We start from the raw sequence: 20,739 nt of genomic DNA, 5'->3' as shown, positions 1-20,739 counted from the left end.
AGGATATTAACAAGGTATTTATCTTACAAAAAGGGATCATAAGTGCTCTGTGTATGTTAGTATAAAATTAACTAACATATAGTACATACTGTTCAGTGGTATACTGCTGCAATTAGTGTAAACTTACGCTTGGCAAAATCTTGGATGTCAGTGGAGGTGAGTGGTCGTGTTTACTGCCTAATTTCTCAGTGTTAGTTTGTTTGGAAAGGATGTAAGCCAGCATTTTCCTATCGTTTGCTGGTGTGGATTATAGATTATCCTTTGAAGATAACTTTAATGTGTCTGAGTGTTCTGATATTGCTGTTTCAGTTGGAGGTTTGTTGATACTGCATGATATGAGACAGAAGTAGTTTTAATTAGGCTAAGACACCTGGATGCCAGAGGAAAGTGTTGACTGCATGGTAGTATGTTTGAGTCCTGTAATCAGGCAGTGAGAAAATTGGTTTAAGGTGGTTACAAATCGATGCTGTAGTTGCTAGTAGAGGTTTGGGAAAGTATTTCAGCTTGTTCATGAAAGATGGGAAGGAGGGAAAGAAATTAGGTGTTTTATTAGTATCTGATCCGTACCTAACTCAGAATTTCAGCTTTTCTTAAATGTGAATACTGAAAAAGTTGACTATGCTGCAGGATGTGATATTTTCTTCACCCTATGTTATGTCTGTTTCCAAGTCCAGCATAGTACTGAAGCCTCATTGCAGATCAAAATGTCATTGATTCAGGAGTTTGGATCTGGAGAGTACTTTTAAAAAAAAAAAAAAAGTGAAAGTGAGACTTGGCATGGCAGAACCTCCAATGTGTAGTAGGCATAAAGTCACAGCCTGTTTTTTGAATTGGTTCCCAGAACCATGCTTTTTGTACTTCCTGCTGATTTTCATGCATGAGTGAGGAGGGTGGTTTTTTTTTCGTTGTTGTTTGAAAGACTTGAAGATAATTATGATAATTTAACCTTAACCTGTCCTATGACCTGTTCATAACTAACGATAGTGTTAATGACGGCTTGCTGTCACAGTTGCACTGCTGCAGTTCTGTACAACCCTAGTGCCGTGCCCTTCTTGGCCATCTGCAGTTAGAAATAGCTCTTTCCAGGCTTACTCCTTCCCAAAAAATGATTGAGCTGAGCAAAGTCACGGTGACGGTGCTGTAGAGATTTCCATAGGGAGTTCTGTAATTGCTACATCCTAAGATGAGCTAACAAGTATTTTAAAATCCAGAAGACTCCTTATCCCTCTTTTTTAAGAAACTTGAAGCCTTGCTAGCTTTAACTAGGAGGTTCTAACTGTTAGGAAGAAACAGTAGGAAGTGCTACGAGAGCACATCTCCAGGGGCAGTGAGCACTGCCTGCCTTACCAGGCCTGTTTCTGGGCCATGAAGTAATCTCAGCAATCTTGTCTTTGTGATCTGCTGCTCGTCAGCAGCTTGCTGTGCGTGCAGCTGGGAAATGCAGAGCTGATTGCAACAGTCACAGCCGTGTAAAATGACTTGGGGTTAGGCATTGTGAAAGCCAGCGTACGAGGGGAACTCCCCTTCTGGGTAGAGGCAGACTTCCACAGGTGGGTCGCTCTTTGAGTACCAGTTTAACTTGGGGGGCTTCTGAAGATCCTGAGCAGTTGTCCCTGGGAACCTGAGCTGGCAGTGCTTGCTGGGCTGGGTTGTCAGAACTAAGAGGTGACTACAGTATTGCTGCATGCCTTTTTATACTGAGATCGCAGAGTTTTAGTGTGTGGTTAATTTGACGATGTGGTTTTTTTTTTTTGCTGTTTACATATGGTCTGAAAGCCGTTACCTTGTATGAAGTGCCTAAAGCCCTTGTTCTTCAGAGCCTTGTCTGCTTCTGTGTTAAAAGCTTCCTAGGAGCAAGCACCGTGTCGGCAGCCCCCTGCGTGCTCGTTCCCTTGAAGTTCTGGGCCTGATCCAAACGTAGAGCGGCATTAACCATAAAACTAAACGGAGGTTTGTGGGGAAAAGCCGCACCTCTGATTGCACTCTAATTGCCCCAGACACCACCAGGTATGTAATTACGAGTGGCCTTTCTAAAAGCCCAAGGAGCTTGTCCTGGCAACCCGAGGCATTGCAGAGAGGCCACAACAGGTTTTCGTGCGGCTGGGGCCAGCTCAGATCGCTGATTTAGGGCAAGTCCAAGTGCGTGCAGCCTGGCGGTCCTGCAAAAGGAGCACTGCAGCTGGGCCGGGAGGCCCGGGGGCTCCTCGGGCAGGAACTGCGGCAGAGCAGGCGTTGCCATTATCAGGGCCAGCTGTAGGTGGGTGTGACTGCTGCAGCGGTGCTTTGTGACTCACGGCCGTGGCTGGAAAAAAGCCCTCGAGGGAACAGTGCGAAGTGGGGGGGGGATGCCGCTGAGCTCTTACACCAAGTGGGGGCTGAAAGGCTGTTCTGTGAGTTCGAGGGATTTGTTTACAGGATGGATGGAATTGGCATTAAAGGATTGTATTCATTTAATACATACGTTGTTGGCTCATACCCTTGTTTGGAAAGCGCATATTAGATTATTCAGTGTGGCTGTTTATTTAGACCACGATAGTATTTAAAACTCACCAAACACATCTTGAGTATGCTGAATATAGTGTAATGGAACTGCATCCGTAGTAGAGGATCGCAGTAAATTAACTACATTCATGTTTTTTGAAATTTTAAAGGGGCTGATAGCAACCATTTGTTTAGACAAGCCATCTGATAAATTTCCATCTTTTTTTTCCTTTGAAAACAGGGATGATTTTACTGCATACTAGAAATTAATGTGTCTGTGGTAAACAACCTACAGAAATACGTGAAGATATTTAGTAACTGTATCTCAGTAGAGTCTGGAAAGGGTACAGTAAATAGATGAAGACTATTAACAGAATGATTAATACAAAAATAATAAACATCTATCTCATTCTGTAATCAGTCTATGAAAAAGACCAAGCCTCTGTTGATATGGCTGATGGTGGAGCACAGCCTTGTAATTATAACGTTCTTTCATGCATTTAAGGGAATTAGTCTTTTTGCATATTAAAGTCTAAATTCTGGAATATTCTAACTTATAGTGAACGATGTGACTTTATATGTTATGTTTATATGTTATGTTATATATGTTATGTATAACATATATGTTATTGTTTTATATGTTATGTTTATATGTTATGACATGTTATATATGTTTATATGTTCAATTTTTTGTTATTCATATGTTTGCAATGCCCATGATATGAGTATGGCTCTGACAAGATTGACACCACCCCTCCCCCCCCCCCATTATAAATGTCATTCCACCTGGCTCTGAGCACACCAGGTAGTGTTGGTGTAGGCCTAATTGTCTTGCTTTAGCTAGGAGACATTTTAGAAGACTTCCTTTTTCTTCCCTCTGCCCCCAGTCTTTAAAGTGAATGACATATATTTGTTAGCCAAAATAGTGCTGGAAAAGGTTTAGAATTACTGATGCTTCAGGTTGCCAGTAACGTGTATATGCAACTCAGTCTTTATCCTTTGTAGGGGACTAAACATGTTAGTCACGGTATACCTCTTTTGTGATTGTTTTTCTAACCTGCGTATGGGGGCACAGGTTTGAAATAGTAATTCTGTCAGTGCTTGCATAGTCAGAAGGGTCAGAAATCAGAATTTGTATTGTAATCTCTCCTGTGCTGTACGTGGTATATTACCAGTCATCATCTGGGTGTGTAGCTTTCAGAAGACTCCTAACAACTTCTCGTAATGGCTCCATTCATTCCTACCTATTACTCCAGTATTGGTGGGGCTCCCGATGTTTATTGTAGTTGCTCATAAGATTTAGTCTTTGCTATTTACAAAGCTCTTTGACTTCGTATTTAGTTTGCTCTATGGTATATGAAGCTAGTAGTTCCTATTGTAGTATCCCTGGGTATTTAAAAACTTGGTAGAGGAAAAGACAAAAAGAATATAAAAGATTTTTCTTAGTTTGGTGTGATTTATGTGAACACTTAAAAATTAGGAAGAATAGAAAAATTGAACAGTTTTTACTTACTTAGAATTTTACTACAGCCTCCTATTCCTTGAAAGAGCAGGATGTTTATAATAAGATCACAAAGGGTAAATAGATGGGATTGTTTAACTGGAAATTAGAACCGTTCAGGTTGAATTGGTGACTTGAGCATAGACACAAATGTGGTTGTAAAAAGTGCTTAAAACTGTCTCCCTTCTCATATCCCAGATATTCCTTTATGCTCGAGTGCTATCATGGCAAGGAAGAAAACTAGGTTATCTCAAGAAGCAGTTGTTCGAAGGCCAGAAGCGTGTGGCCCTCTGGGAAAGGCCATTTTTAGTACTCTAGATGTAGGCACTTATATTGCAGGAAAATTAGTCTATATGCATAAATAGAAATAGTTACAGGGAGTCTCAAAAGGGTTAAGAAAACAGCGTACTTAAAAACTGCTTTTGTGCATGTAACACGGTGGGCTAACGATAAACCCATTTGAACTTTCTAACTGAATGTTGAGGAGAAAATATTTCTTAATTTCTGAGTTGACACATTAGCATTTTTTCAGCCTACTAAAAAGAAAAATAAAAGCAAATAAACAAGCTACATATTTTGTAGTGGAGTGTGATTTGAGAGTAAGAATAGCGCAAGGACAACCTACATTATTGTAACTGGAAGAACAAAGTGAGCTTTACCCTTTATGCAACAGAAGAAATACGTGTATGTCTTCTGAAATACTTCTGCATCTGACCTGTGTCGTGGTCCAGGCTGTGGATGATGTGCCCCCTTCCCACCTCCTTAGAGTGCAGATGCTCAATTTCTTTGAAAACAAACATGGTAACTGTCGTTCTTTTTTCTTTTAGGGACCAGTTACTCTCCACAAGAAAATTCACATAACCACAGTGCTCTTCATAGTTCAAATTCACATTCTTCTAATCCCAGCAATAATCCAAGCAAAACTTCTGATGCAGTGAGTATTTTTGATTGGTATTTGTCCTTGCATCGATCACCCCAGTCAAACAGAATTTTAAATAGCGCTTTGTCTAAAATGGGGGGAAGGGGGATGTACATTACCTGTTTTATTGAAGTATCCAACATTGGGCTTTATTTTATAAACACTCTGCATGCGCAAGCTGCGGTTGTTACATGTTGTAAAGCCATGCTAATTGATAATCGTTTGAGGTATATGTGTTGAATTTAAAATATGACAGGATTAAATGAAGTAGATACAGAAAGAAATATTTCCATGAACTTTGTTGGTAAAATCGTATTGTCTTGTCTAGGTTTAATTATTTATAAGATGTACTACATGTGAATTTTAGTCACTTTATTGTGACTTTCTAGTTAGGGTGGTGTTTGCTTAAAAATTGCATTGAAAACCGAATAGATGAATTTGCAAAGCGCAGAAAAAACTGATAATGTAGTTGCAAAGTTTGTGGAGGAATTCTAAGGTGCAAAAACTAATGTTAACAATCTTGATATTGCTGTATCCCAGTAAACATACTATTATATTTGGGGGGGGGGGGGGATGCTGGTGAGAACAAAACAGAAGAAACTACTGTAGAATGCAACAGGAGTATAGTGGTCATATCTTTAAACTATCCAAAATGAAACAGGCATTTAGAGGTGGTCTAAATGGAAAACAGTGATATGGGTGCCTATGAGGACACCACATAGTTTTAAACGCGTATGTTAAAACTCTGGGGTAGTCTTTTGTCCAACACTGTTTGTATTTTAAAGGCTTACGATTCTGCGGATGATTGGTCTGAACACATCAGCTCTTCAGGCAAAAAGTACTATTACAACTGCCGAACAGAAGTTTCACAGTGGGAAAAACCAAAAGAATGGCTGGAAAGGTATTTGTGTGTGTCTACTATCAATGTATAAAGAACAGATACTCTTACGATCATGTAGGGAGTGGTTGAGTTTATCTAGTAGTTTACTGCTATAAAAGATCGCGGTCCAAGTCTAGTCTTTCTGCACCCTTACGTGGCCTCTTGCACCTGTTTCAGCCCTCGATGATCCCAGAGGCAGGGGAGGGAAATGCAAATTTTCTTTGCTATCTTAGCAAGCCAAAACAGGGCTTCAACAAGTGCTGGTGTCAGGAAGCAATAGATGGAGTTTGCCAACCCCATCTGCAGCAGTGACCTATTTGCATGATTTAATTCATCTTACATAACTTAACTGGTAGAAAGTATCACTAGGTGATGTAAATTTTCACTTAAATTGTGTTTTCTTTTCTTCAGAGAGCAGAGGCAAAAAGAAGCAAGCAAAATGTCAGTTAACAGTTTTCCAAAAGATAGGGATTACAGAAGAGAGGTGATGCAGGCGACAGCTGCCAGTGGGTTTGCCAGTGGAAGTATGTGTTTTTTGTTTTTTTTTCTTACAGTAATATATTCTTGTCTTGCTTGCCTTACTGTTTTCTTTTCCAAACTTATAATTCCTCTTCCTTAACTGTTTTTCTCCCCTCTTTATATAAAAAAGCCAAAGCTGATGGTGCGGACAGCTCTCCCAAATGTTTCTTAAAATAACCCTGAGCATTTATTAGTACAACAGTTGCTTAATGCTTTTCATGGTACTCCTTTTTGCAGCTTCACTGCGTAACTTAATCTCTCCATGTAGTTATAGAAGCTTGCATGGTTTATGGTATAGATGAAGTGTTGCGATTATTGAGACTTGTCAATTTTGAGCATGAAATTAGACATAAAGAAGTCTCTTCTAAAACCTTGATTTAACATCTGAGAATAGTAAAGTAACTTGATGGATTATGATATTGGGGTTTTCAGAAGCTGGTATACATTATTGAAAGGGTATTTGTACTGAGCCAGTATTATTAGCAAAGCCTTTCTCAGACCGTGAATTTCTATTTGGAATTTTCTTTTTGCTCATACCTAGCTTTAATCTTTGCCAAGTTTTTCTAGGAAATGCATGACCGTTTCCTAGAAACGGGTGAGATTTCTTCTATATGCAGATTTAGTTTTGTTAACTTTTGTAGCATACGTCTCAAGATGGTTTAAAAGTAGAAACCAAAGTTTATTTTTCTAAAGTATCTTTTTTCTTTGCATTGCAAGGGACTTGACAAAGCAGAGGTGTATAAAGGACTGTTTTTCTGTGTGTACTGAAAGTATTGCAGTGCTAAAACAAACTGTGTGCTAAACCAAAAAGCGTAATTGCATATTTCAGTAACTACTTGGTTTGTGACACATGAAAATCTAGGAATTGAGGAAAAAAAAATGTTCAGGACTCGCATTAGCATGCGACAGATGCAGATTAGTTGCTTACTTCGTGTGTGGTGGTCTTGAACTAATTAAACTAAGAAGTAATTCTTTGTGGTAGTACTGAAGTAACTTGAAGTGGAATTCTTTGAAGGCTATGATTTGAAACTATGAAATCATACTTGGTGCTCAGTATTTTTAATGAACAAAAGAAAAATGGTGCAAATTACCTTTTAACACTAAGATGGATGTAATATAAGATGGATATAATAGATTTTGATTTAGATTTATTTTAGGAGACTTCAAAAGTTAACTTTGACTGTAACGCTCATTATAAGCAGCCTTTCATCAAAACACAGTGCCTAACCGGAACTCTAAATCAAGGACAGGTCAGAGAAAATGCAATTTGTCAGTGAGTAAAATGAATTTCGCCTTTTTTGATGCTAATCTGCTTGAGGTTTTTTTTTAATCATAACAAGTTCAATCAGTTCTAGTTATTGATGTGCAACTGTATTAATCGCAGTGTAATCTTAGACAAGTTTCTAATCTATTTTTTTTCCTTTTTGCAACGTTACTTGGGGAATCCTGAAAAAAGTGGAAGACAAGCATTCCAGTGACGCCAGTAGTATGCTCCCACAGAATATTTTATCTCAAACAAGCAGGCACAATGACAGAGACTACAGACTGCCAAGAGCAGAGACTCACAGTAGTTCTACTCCAGTACAGCATCCCATCAAACCGGTGGTTCATCCAACTGCTACCCCAAGCACTGTTCCTCCTAGTCCATTTTCTCTACAATCCGATCACCAGCCAAAGAAATCCTTTGATGCTAATGGAGCATCTACTTTATCAAAACTGCCTACATCCACATCTTCCATCCCTTCACAGAAAACAGAGAGAAAAGGTATGTCTAATGCAATTCCTTGTAGTATTTAAAATGATGCAATGCTTTGCTCTGCTTTGTTGGTTCAAATATGTTACTTCTGGAACTGAGATACTTCTTGTGTTGTTTGTTTGTAACCTAATTAGTATTTTGATGTGCTTACTTAAACCACATTGGTTCTATCTTACACAATTTTAAATTGACACTGTAGTGTTTACTGGCTTATTCTGCAAATTATCATTTCAGATGATCTCTTAGTAATACATTTTAGTTTTTTTTCCTCCCTCATGTTGTTTTGGATCTTTGCCATTTTTTGAGTTCTTAACATAGATGTAACTACACTGTTTGAAAGTCATTTTGGACCATTACATTTTCTGAACTGCTGTTACTGTTTGGAATGCTAGTGTCAAACTGCAAGTGCCATTCTTACAGAAAGCAACAAAATTTTCTACATATGTTTAATGGCTGCTCTTCTGTTATGATCTGTGTTTCGTGATATACTGGATCTTCAGAGCTAGGTTGCTGAAGTTTGTATTTCTATATAATATACCTTAAACATTTAGAATAAGCAAACAAAAATCATGACTTGTCTGTGTGTTGTGAACTTTCAAAAGTCTACAAATCAATTGGATTGACTTCATTATTAGGGAAGAAGAGCTAAAGAAGAGTGTGGGATTGGAGAAGTGTATTATTAATGATGTTTGCATATAGTTGAGCTCCTAGAGAATAACATTTTGTCAGATGACGATGTTTTTGGGGAATTGGGAGAGGGAAAAAAAGATAATCTGTTTTTAATATAAAGTGTTACCTAATTAGGATGACACTAAATTGATTTTTGAACGACAGCTTGTTGCCCTGTTGAAATTTGTGAGTCTGTCTAGGAAGAATGATGAGTCCTAAAAAGCACACCAAGAAGACTCAGGTCTGATGTTGGTCTTAGGCTCTGCATTTGCTTTCCTGCCTTCCAGTTGTTTTTTTTTTTAATTAAAAAAAAAAATGCAGATTTTAGTGCAGATATAAGCAATCCAGATAATCCAAACAGTATTGTTCGTTGGCAAATACTGCAATGTAAGGAAATCACATGTGAAGAATTTTTCTGTTTTTCATTAGATTTTGTGCAGTTTTCACAGGTCCTGAAACATAATTGACTATAAATGCAGAGGAACAGAGGCAAGCCCTTTCCTATTCAACACTGTAAAGCAGGAAGCAAGGTGTCTGTGTGGTTCTTGTACGGAACACCATGAAGTTACCTGCTTCAGCTCAACCTCTGTGCTTTGAGTGCAGTTTGCACTCTTTTAAATGTGACAGTGCAAAATGTCCATGTGAAATGTTCTATTCTTAAGCATGTTATTTCTTTTTTCAGTGCTATCTTTAAAATACACTGAAAGAAAACTCTTTTTATTCCATTTTGGATGTTTGATTCCTGTTTGGTGTGTGGTTGGACTTCAGACGGGGTATTCTTTACCTGTTTACCACATACCTTTATTACTTGCTTCCAGTTAAACTGAGCAAGTGAATTTTACTGCAGCTGAAGGAATTTCCCACTGTGACAACTGCTAGAAATGTTGGCAGGTAGTTCTAGTACTTCTTACATACGACATTTGTTTGAGAACTGAGCATATACAATTGGGTACGTACAGCAAAGATGACCATATGGGGCAGTCTTAACACTATAAATCTTACCTGTCAATCTGTGTTCCCTTGGATGCTTCTGTCTTAATAATCACATAATTCCTGTATTCCTACATAGTGTTTTTTTTTAAGTTTATGTGAGTGAAATGGGTAGATTCTGCCATAATGATGCTTAGTTGATGTAAATGTTTCATGACAATTATGAGCAAATATAACACTTCCTGAGCTTCAGACAGGGTGGATTGCAGTTTTAAAGTTAGTAAGTAATTGAAGAGTTAGAATAGGTTAATATTAGGCTTGACACACTTCATGAGTTTTGACTTGACATATTGCTTGAACTCTCTCTTCCTTCAGAAACAGAAAAATTCAGTGCAGTTTGTAATATGATAAAAGATCGTTAAAAGGGTGTTCAGTAGTCTTTTGTTTTTCTTTTTTTGTGATTGGTAAGACTTTCATTTGGTTTTTGGATAAGAAATTTGACCAATATAATATTTGTAGCACCATGTGTGTTTGAACGAAGGAAGTAAGCAGTGTTGTACATTGCAATGTTTTTGTCTAGCTTTCTTTTGTTACCCATTCTCCCAGATGTGGTTGCGAACCTGTAGAATGATAGGTATGTCATTTTTCAAGTATTTGTTCATGGTTGTTGTCCTGAGACAGTCAGTTCAAACAATCTTTTAAAAATGTCTTTGTAGAATAGGAAAATGCTTTGAGAGGTTCATTTTTATGGTAGTAGAGCAAACAGCCTTTTATTTTTATTTTCATTTTCATTTTTTTTCTGGTCAATAGCTATGCCATCACTATCTCTTTCTAAAAAGAGGTAAAGCTGTCTTTTAGCATTGCTTGTAAAAGTAGCTTGGTCCAAATGACTGAATAATATGTGAATTATCTTGCCTAAATGAATTCTTCGTTCCTGTCAGTGTGTTGCTGGTGGCCATATACCAGCATATGTTTACCACTGTTTTAATAGTTCTGTTGTATGTATTTTTTTTTGATGCAGTAATAGCTATGAAGGAAAAAAAAAAACACAAGAACACTTTTTTCAGCTCAATCTCTTTTGCTGCAGGGGTATGTTGTAGTCCCACAAGGAGATTGAATAAAATCCCTGGCTGAACTATAGCTCAGCTCTTAGCAGTAGTCCTCTGCCCTCAATGGCTGGCAGTGGTGGAGAGTTCCTGGGGAACTATTTGACCTCTACCCTTTGATTTGAATGTTCCAGTCAGAATCTGCTGCTTCTGTTTGTGCTCACTGTGAGTGCTTTATGCAGGTAAAGTGTGGGGTTGCTTTTCCTACTTTTTGGCTGCTTTATCTGTAGGGCACATCACATATTTTCCTATTTCTAATTCAGTTACTGTATGAAATATTTTACTGTCTGTATCTTAACAGCGTGTGTATCTGTAGGATAATTCTCACACCTTTCCAAGTCCCGTCCTGTTTCTAGTCCAAGTCCACTTCTGTTTCTAGTGCAGCAATACTCTGAAAAATGCCTGGCAGAATTCAGCAGGATGGCCGCTGCAGCGTTGTGTGGGTGGTGATGTTGATGCTGACAGATCGAGGTGGTTGGTCAGTGACAGCTGAGCTTCTTCCTTATCCTTTTCTCACCCTCTTGGTTTTCATATTTCTAACACTTACTAGTCTTCAGCAGTCAGTTGTTAACGTTGCTCCTGGTATTGTTGCATCTTCTTTGGCTGAGTTTTGCAGTTCTAAGTACCTCACTCCATTCATACAGTGGTTACAAAAAATGACATTAGTGAGGTTGTTAGAGGTTTATTCCACTATTTCATACTTGTTTGCTGAGCATAGCTTTTACATTTATTTTGGCAATAGAGAAAAATTATAAAAATTATGTTCTGAGACTGAAGTAATCCAACATGAATAGAATACAGATTTTTTTTATTATTTTGGAGATTTTTGAGCACGTTTGAGAACCCAGTTACTGTTGCCTTAGTTGCATTTGTCCTAAAGTATTTACAAAATGCTTTGCTTCTAAATATTTGCATATCTTGGTAGGGCTTAAGGTCCTTACAGATGTAATTGAGCTGTGTAAAAAAGCTAAACGTCACTCTCACTGCTCAGAACATGGTGGAGAATGTTTAGTGGGCTCTGCACTTAGGTACTTCAGCACAAGTGAATGCATTTTGATTTTTAGCCATTAGTAGTGAATCAGAGTAGTTTGGTGAGCTGTTCTGGGTGGTAGTTGTTCAATCAATACAGCAGAAGTGAGGTTTAGGGGGCAGGAAGCCATTGGCTTTCTGAACATTTTGTTGGGCAGTTTTCCCCCCATGGACAGCACAGCATGAGAGCATGTGTGTGACTGTTGTCAGCGGCAGAGATAAAACCCAAGCTCAAAATATATGAATTTAGGAGACTTGGAGTGCATTGTTTTTTCTGACATCATTAAAAGAAGCAAAACAGAAAAACTTGAGTAGTTAGAGCTATTGGAATGCTCAACAGGTCTTTTTGATAACTTGGGAATTACCCAGTCAACTGTAATTTGCATATCATTATTATATACATACATACATATATATATATATATATATATATCTTTGTTGGAATAAATCACCTGTCCACATACATGACAGAATAAGAGCCAAGCCATCTACAGCAGTCTTTCGCCACAATGTGCAAGGAGTACCTCAGCATGCTGCCTGTCAGGAGAAGGCCTGTGAAGGAAGCTGCTGCGTGCGCACACACGAATTCCTCGTCCCCCTTCAGTTCTGTGTCCCACACACACAAATTCGTCGTTCCCCCTTCAGTTCTGTGTCCCACTGTCACACCTGCGCAGCGCAGGGGCGAAAAGATCAGGCCCCGTGCTACAGGTGCCCGGGGGGGCGGAGGTTTCCAGCTGGCACAGTGTGGTGCTAACAGGGCTCTGTTGGAACAGGACGCCTGGGTGGACTTAGTTTTTCACTTCCCTGCATTAAATCTAGTCAGAATAACTTTATTTCAGTGGCAACGTACTAGGCCAAGAACTGCATTTCACCTGTAGATCCTGGTTTGCTTAGGAGCAAAGTGGTCTTGTCACGAGAGGCAGCAATTGGTGACAGCAAGATTCAGCAGTCTTAATTTACTGCCTCAAACTTTGAGGATCTAAGCTTTTGCCTTCTTGTATCTAGGCTGTAATTGAAGAACGTTGTGGCACAACTGCCAAAAATAATCTGTGGTGAATTTTTCTGAAAGGATTACTTGTCCTTTTCGCTAAAAAAAATAAATCCATAGTGCTTGGGAATGTTCAGCATAGTATTTCAGATCTGCCTTGAAATGATGTTTCAGGGCAAGCAGGAGCCTCCAGTTCATTTCCTTTCAGCTTCCCCTTTGTGGAACCTGCAACCAAGACGCACCTTTGTACATCTTGGGTTTCTCATAGTCCAGCAGAATGATTATAAATAGAAAGCCCTCCTCTAATCATTGTGGTCTTCAAAAATGCTTCTTTCTAATGTAAAACCGCTTACTAGCCCTTTGTACTACTGTAAATTAATCTCCATGCCTGTTTTTTGTTTACCATCTGGTTACTTTGTTTGACTACTTTTTAGGATGGCTTCAGTTCTTGCTTCTCCCCCACTCCCCCATGATAACAGATATTGGTCCAGAAACTTGTTTTGGTCTTAAAATATATATAGCCTGCATCTAATTAGCTTGTTTATCTGTTTGGTGTTTTTTTTTGCTTGCTTGTTTTGATTTGGGACAGGGATCTTAAGAGCTAAAACATAAATACCAGCTAATGAGGTTTCCAACAGGTCAAAAGATCACAGTGGATTATGTTCTGCTCTTGGTTTTAATTGTTTTGTTTTTTTAAAAGGAAGTTTTATTTGGGACTTTCATGATAGTTTTATGCGAGATTAGAGTCATTTGTGTAGTTTGTGTAGAAGTTGGTGTTGATGTGAAGGGACTTGAGAATAGCCTTGTCCAATAGCAGGCAGTTTTAACTCATCATCATCTAAGACTTTTTTTTACAGGCCTTGCAATATGTTTTCTTTAAGGATGCTTATTCTATAGCACACACAAAACTTGCATTTTCTTTTCGTAAAATTTCATAGTTTCAGAATTAATCCATGATAGATGTATTAATGCTTAAAATCAGATTTATGAATGGCTGCCAATCAAAAGCCTTATTTTGCAATAATACTGTACATAGCGTATGAACATGAAATTGTATTGATTCAGGAGTACAGAACAGCTTGTCAGAGCTGTATTTCTGAGAGACTTAGATTTGTAAAGAAATCCAACTTTTCTCAGTATGCAGTCTTCACTTAACGTGTTCCATGATGGTTGTGATTTCAGGTTTAGAATTATACGGTCCTGTAACTCTTAATGCTTTATTTAAATTGATTAAATGTTTTAGGAACTAGGAAATAATCATTTAAATATTGAAAAAACAAACTTAACTGTGTGGCAACTCGTACAGTGAAACAGTCTGAACTTAAAGCAGATCAGAGAAGGGCTATTAGGGAGGAGGAAAAGGGTGAGAAGTTTCTGCTCCTACTTGTAGGAAAAGCAGGAGAAACACTGCAGTGAGCAATTTTTGTAGAACTGACACTCCATCTTGAGGAGTTTTGACTGGTTATGTTAACTCAAGAGGTGGAACTTGCAACTTATGGTATCGTAAATGAAACAAATTTTAAATCTACAAAAACAGTTATATAAGTATTTAGAAGCTTTTTTCTTAATTTTCTTAATTCTTAATTTTTCTTAATTTCTTAATATTTATTTCTTTCTGTGAAATAGTGTGTCCAGTCTGGAAGCGACGGAGTGAAGTAGTTTGGTTTAAAATAAGTAATGAAAAATGCGATTTTACAGAAATAGTCTGTATTCTGTATTTTTAGCATGTTTGCTTTCATCACAAAGAAGTTTCCCATTATTGATAAGAAAATGGCCGTTCAGGCTTCTTAAAAATGACAAATACTTCCACAAAAATACTTTTCAGACTTCTGATATGGCAGAAACACTTTTGTACCCTTTATATTACTAAGTACATGTAGGTAGTCGTGATCATAGAGATATATTCGTATGTTATATCTGGACTGTGGTTTTCGTGATGTTAGCAGTCTCAAAAGATGGGAATGTTAGCGTTAGCCATGAATGTTTTCACGTCATTTTCTCTAGGTGTTTAATTTGGGTAGAAATAAACAAAACATACCTTTCATAGGTGTATTTTAACATGTACTTAAAATGTCTGTAATAGTGCAGTTACAGAATAGTGAGTAGCGTTTTCATATTCTCTAAAAGAATTAATTGGATTGTGTTGGTTGTTTTGATACAATTTGGTTTGTATTCTTGTAGCAGAGAAGCTCACCCAAACTTAAGTACTTGTAAAGACCTCTGGCATTCAGTGGTTTTGTAGGACAGACTTTGAGTCCTTCTGTACAAGAAATGAGAAATACCCAGAATTGATCTTGAGGTTTGCCTTCAATGTGTTGCTCACTAAAGTTTGCCTTTGATTCAGTTTCTTTTTTGTGTACAAAGCTGCAACATGGGCGAAAAATGGTGTAGTGCTGTGGTTTGAAGCTCAGGTATTGCCTATGTGAATTCTTAATACAGTAGTGAGTGTTTTCTTTACTTGGAGTAGTTAATTTCTTCTTTTTACCACCGGTCATAGGAACATGATTGGACTGATCTAACACCAGTAAAATAATGCAATCTAACTGTGAAGACATGCCTAGCTACACTAAATATGTCTTAAAACTAGTCCTAGCAGTTGCTTAGGTGTTTTTTTCATTTATTTATTTTTGTTCTGTTCATTTTTTTATTTTTTTTTTAAATTAGGATGGTCCCCCCTGCAAGGGTCTCAAAACTGCGGTAAAAAACTTAAAAGTACTAGCATGCCCCACTCTGCTTTATCCCCTTGCTTTTGTCTGCCAATATATCTTGTTTTCCTTAAGTGCACTATGGCAGATACAGATTTAGTTCAAACTTTACGTGTTTTTTAGTATGATAAGGTACTTGTTTACTTGATGTATCTTGACTTGCAGTAGTTTTGATATGTTTACTTAGAACACCATAGCATTGTAGGATTTTGTATGTAATACTTCTATAACAGAGACTTTTATCAGTGTTAGGGTGAGGGCTAATATGTAATCAGTTGTCCTAGTCGTGTGACTGAAAAATGTAAAAAAAATTTGGTAACATCATCATTTTTCTTTTCAGTTTGTAATGCTTCTTGTCCCTTTGTGTTATTGGAAGTTCTGCGTTCTTATGAACACTCCTGCCAAATAACCAGGTCCCTTTACAAATACAGTAAAAACCAAACCAAACAAAATCTGTTATCCCAAGGCTTTTCTAACCAGATAAGGCCACATCCTTTTTTAGAAGATTGCATGAAACATCAGAAAATGTCTGTGTGCCCTGGCTGTTGCATCCTTACAAGCAGTCAAAATAGGGTTCTTCAGCATTTTTTTCTGGTTTAGATTTCTCAACTAATTGACAGCAAAAGTTATTTTTTCTGTTGTTTTTAAATTTTTTTTGCAGTATTTGTGACCTGTTATGATCTTACTGCAGAAACCATGTGTCCCTTCTGTGTTTTGTTTCTCTTAGAGATATATGATCTCAGTCACTTTTTTTAACATTCTCCCACGAAGTGTCAAACTAAAAAATTTCAGTTAATGCTGTCAGACAACAACAGCTTTTAGAAATTGTGTGACATGTTATTCTTAAGTAGTAAAATAAAACAAGGCCTTTTGATTTTTCTTCTATACTAAAAGTCAACCTCTTATTACCTTTACTTTCTCTCCAAAGGAAAAAATAATAAAAAAGTGACAGAGTTTCTCAACCAGTTATTTTAGCTTTCGTTTGGATTTTACCTGAAATGTGGAATATCCAGGTTGATGTTCTCTGTCCAGTTTGAGGTGGGTTTAAAATCAGGTCTTCAGTATAATGTGCAAGCATCCTGGTTGAGATCTTGGATCCACATTCATCTTTTCATTCTTCATTCAACCTGTTGGTGCTATAGGGGTGCTCATTTTGATGGAATTTGTGGGTCAAGCCTTCTGGTGTGGTTTAATGGGGGCAAGAGAAAGGGAAGCTAAAATTAAAGTACAGAGATCCAGGCTTCTTAAAGAAAGGATACTTGAAGTGACTGTATACCCATAGTGTGTGGAAATGGTATTCCATTTTTAGATGGCTTTTCCCTTCTGCTGTGAGGATGCCACAGGATGTGAGGAGCTCGTTTTAAATTTTCAGAACAGCTTGCCATCTTATATTGTAATCCTGAGCAATCTAGGCGAATTGTATATGATGGACTTGGCCTTTATTTTGTAGCTTCTTAGTCTGGTCTCTGAATAGAGGAAGTATGACTTCTGTTCTCCCTCAAATTTGACATACTAGTCTGTTTGTAAAGTCCATTAATTTTACAAAAAGTTTTTCTTCATTATATGTTTTCTGAAGAAAGATAGGAACGATGGGTAAAAACATACAAAATGAGTATATGCACAGCAGACAAAAATTCCTCAGTGATTTTTTCTTTTAAAGTTTGTCTTAATAATTAGGAGTACATTAATGGTAGAAAAAAATCCCATTTGTCATATTGGCAGCTTTCAGTCCAAATCTTTGAAGTAAAAGTATTTTTTGTGTGTTCCTAATAAATACTAGGTTCAGTTGCCTAAATTACACTAGTTATCAAATATCTCCAGTTTTTATGTGAATATGTAGCTTTTTTCTTACAGTTAAGACTTTGATCTTTTGAATTGAATATGAATATTAGAGTAGTGAGAAGTTGTGAGGTTGTATTGAGGAAACTGAAAATTACTTTTTGTCTTCTGTTCAGAGTCTACATCCGTGGACAAGTCTGTATCCCATTCTTGCACAACTCCTTCTACATCTTCTGCTTCTGGACTGAATCCAGCTTCTGCACCTGCTTCATCTGCTCCTACAGTTCCTGTCTCACCTGTCCCACAATCACCAATTCCTCCGTTACTTCAGGACCCAAATCTCCTTCGACAGTTGCTGCCTGCTCTGCAAGCCACATTGCAGCTTAATAATTCTAGCGTAGATATATCCAAAATCAATGAAGGTAAGGGTTCTTTAAAGCTGATGTAATCTTTTATTTATGCACATTACTGTATGATAGGGTGCTAAGTAGTAGTAAATGTTAGTATTGCTTTCAGTAAAAAGTAAACACATCCCTAGCTAAAGTGGGAGTTATTTTTGTTAGCTTGTTTATCTGTTAAGTGTTCTTAATTTAGCCAAGCCAAGGAATGTTTAAGGTTACTAAGCTAATAAATTCTGATGTACGTGAGCAGTTTCATTGAGATTGGTGACTTAGGCACTGTATCAGTATTCTGTTGCCCAGAATTTACTTAGTTTTTTTATTTGTTTGTTTCATGTGATATTCTTTGTTTTCCATAGTTTGAGCTCCTATTCTAATAATGTTTTCAAATACCAAAACTTCTAGGGATTATTAAATTTTGTCGCCTGGCAACTTTTTTCTTTAACGTAACATGTTAGCTGCTCTGAATAAAGATAGCATATTGATAATTTTCCAACCAGCTAAATTTTACGCATCTATTCCGTGTCCCTCAGCTATTTTGTCACACAGACTTTATTAGAAGGTTTAGAACTAGCTGTAGTGCCTTTCAGTACAAGAACAGGTAGAGTTGGTGTGTCTTGATTGTAATTTTATCTCGTGATGTCTGCATGTGTCAAGTTATCGGAGGAGGAGATGTTGGGTTGTGGTTTTGTTTGTTGGTTTTGTTGTTCGAACGTGTTCTGCACTGATCATCAATTAAAGTTGGAAGAAAAACATTTACATGTAGTGCCCAGTGATAATGAACTTTTTGAAAGTGCACACCAGGAAAATCAAAATAGTAGAATTTTACTTAAAACTTAGGATTTTGTACATTACAATCATTTCTGAGGAAAAACTCTCAGTTGGCTTCATTTTAATCAGCAAATCTTATGGCTTCATTCAGTGCTAGTAGGCAAGTAGGTTATTCTATTTTTTTTGCCTGTGTTGGGGGAAATCTTTAAAACTGTATTATACCAGGTTGGATTGAAAAAGTAGGAGTGTCATAGTTTGTGTTGAAAAATGACAGGTCTTGTTAAGACTCTGATTGTATTTTATTGGAAGGTTGCTAACTTAAGTTCCCTGTCTTTTTCTTTGTACATTTCTAAGCAGCAACCCTGTCTGTCTTGGAATAAAAGTGCTTAGTATTGCCTTGATAGCATGAGGGCATGGCTGACAGATACAAATGGGCAATGTGACTTCAGCCTGCACAGCAGGGCTTCCCTCACTGTGCACGTAGTGTAGGGTTACTTTGTGTTTGTGCTGGTGGGTCTTTTTTCTTTCAGACTTATTCACGGGTAGTGTATGTAAGTATCGTGCAAAGACTCTAGACCTTTTTTTGAAAAGATAGTTCAGAGGCTGGATCTCCTTGGCTCAGACTGGAAGGTGCTTTAACTGTGTAGTGCAGCTTGGTTGAAAATTAATAATTTCTTAATGAGGTGGGAGCAAACGGAACTGAAAGTCAGAACAAATCATTTTATTTTTTTTTAAGAAAAACTAGAGCATTTTGATTTTACCACAATTGGTATTTTAAGGTATTGTTATTTATTGAATTGGGAATGGTCTTTCCCCCATCCCCTCAAATCTCTTTTTGGGGTGCTAAGTGATACAGCTTTTATTTTTTTATTATTAGTATTTCATAATTATGGTAACTTTAAAAAAAAAAATGCTTATTCTGCTTATAACAATAACAAATAGAACAAATGTTTTCTTTGTTTGCAAGAATTATAATTGATCCGTAAGATCAAGTTGAAGAGTTAAACAGTTTCTAAAAGACTTTTTAAAATGTATGTCTTCAACATAAGCTGCTAAGTAAAAAGGACTTGGTTAGACATGCAAAGCATCCATGTATTGAATTCATGTCATTGAAAAATAGATCAGGTGGTGCTCTGATTTATTGTGGACGTGGGGAAAAAGTTGATAAAAGAACAGCTTATATATGTTTAGCCAGTTTGAACAGTTTAAACTGATGTTTAGAATTCTCAGTAAAATGTTGTATGTTCTTAGTTCTAACAGCAGCTGTGACACAAGCCTCTCTGCAGTCTATACTCCATAAAATTCTTACGGCTGGACCATCTGCTTTCAATATCACTTCCCTTATTTCTCAAGCCGCACAACTGTCTACGCAAGGTATTTAAAGTTATCTTCTCACTCGTGTAAAATGGTGAGGTTGTATTTTATAGAAGTTGATACAACTGAAACTTGTAGAAGCTGTTTCTTGTCATATCTTTGGCCACATGGTGTAGAGGATCTTGAACAACTTCCTTTCCCAAAGATAGGATAAGAAGTCTTTACTTGGGGATCAAGAAGCTGGCAAACAACCAAGTAAACGTGCTTTTGTGTCTCACCTTTTGGGATTTTCTTTGTTTGTTAACTTTATATGAGTAATGTGAAACTTGCAAGTTTGTTCTGAACCTTAATGAGACTTACTTAATATTTAATAGAAAATGTAACTCTTCTGTGGTGGAACAACCCTCTTGTAAGCCTGTGCAGCTGTGACTCTTGAGGGAGACCTTAAATTCTTAAAAGGAGTTTATTTTACCTGGTGTTTTTTAGTCTTTTGTAGATAATTTTCAGCTTCCAGGCATAGTATTGCTTCAGGTGTCTGTAGTACATTGTGGTTTGTAACTTAAAGCTAGAAACTGAAATCGAAATCATAAATATTGTCATCATACTGAGTAGATAAGCTGTATTACACTTACACTAACTTAACTAATGATGGAAATGTGACTTTGGTTGTTTTGTTTTAGGATGAGTGAATAGGTTTCTAGGTACAGTGTTCATGCGTTCTCTGTTACATTGAGCTGAGCACTCGAAAATAGAAATCACAAGTGAAACTAATGTAATCTCGTCATGTGTAAAAAGCATTGAGCAAAGGCCTCTTCCATTCTGCCAAGTTTTGGAAATGAACATTTTGGGGAAAATACAATTATTTAGTTTGGGTTGTTGTTGAATATTAGATTGTTCCAGTTGTTCACACCCCCACCCCCATCCTTCCAAGTTGAATCTTTTTGTATATTTGTATATATTTGTATATTATCTAATATAAGATACTGTGAAATAC

At 37.2% G+C, this 20,739-nt stretch overlaps 1 protein-coding gene across 4 annotated transcripts in view; it reads left to right on the top strand.

Moving 5' to 3' along the window:
• The window catches only part of WAC (WW domain containing adaptor with coiled-coil), a 62,636-nt gene that overhangs the window by 21,303 nt on the left and 20,594 nt on the right, over nt 1–20,739 (top strand). For all 4 annotated transcript variants that reach the window (XM_040547063.1, XM_040547062.1, XM_040547061.1 and 1 more), the window contains exons 4-9: nt 4,810–4,916; nt 5,687–5,802; nt 6,193–6,305; nt 7,757–8,065; nt 17,439–17,684; nt 19,683–19,805. In XM_040547063.1, coding sequence (XP_040402997.1) covers nt 4,810–4,916; nt 5,687–5,802; nt 6,193–6,305; nt 7,757–8,065; nt 17,439–17,684; nt 19,683–19,805 — 1,014 coding nt within the window. The remainder of the gene's footprint in view (nt 1–4,809; nt 4,917–5,686; nt 5,803–6,192; nt 6,306–7,756; nt 8,066–17,438; nt 17,685–19,682; nt 19,806–20,739) is intronic.

Source organism: Cygnus olor, chromosome 2 (genome assembly GCF_009769625.2).
Source record: "Cygnus olor isolate bCygOlo1 chromosome 2, bCygOlo1.pri.v2, whole genome shotgun sequence".
Classification (NCBI taxonomy): Eukaryota; Metazoa; Chordata; class Aves; order Anseriformes; family Anatidae; genus Cygnus; species Cygnus olor.
Note: the sequence above shows the minus strand (reverse complement) of the source record. Positions and strands in the feature narration are given on the sequence as shown.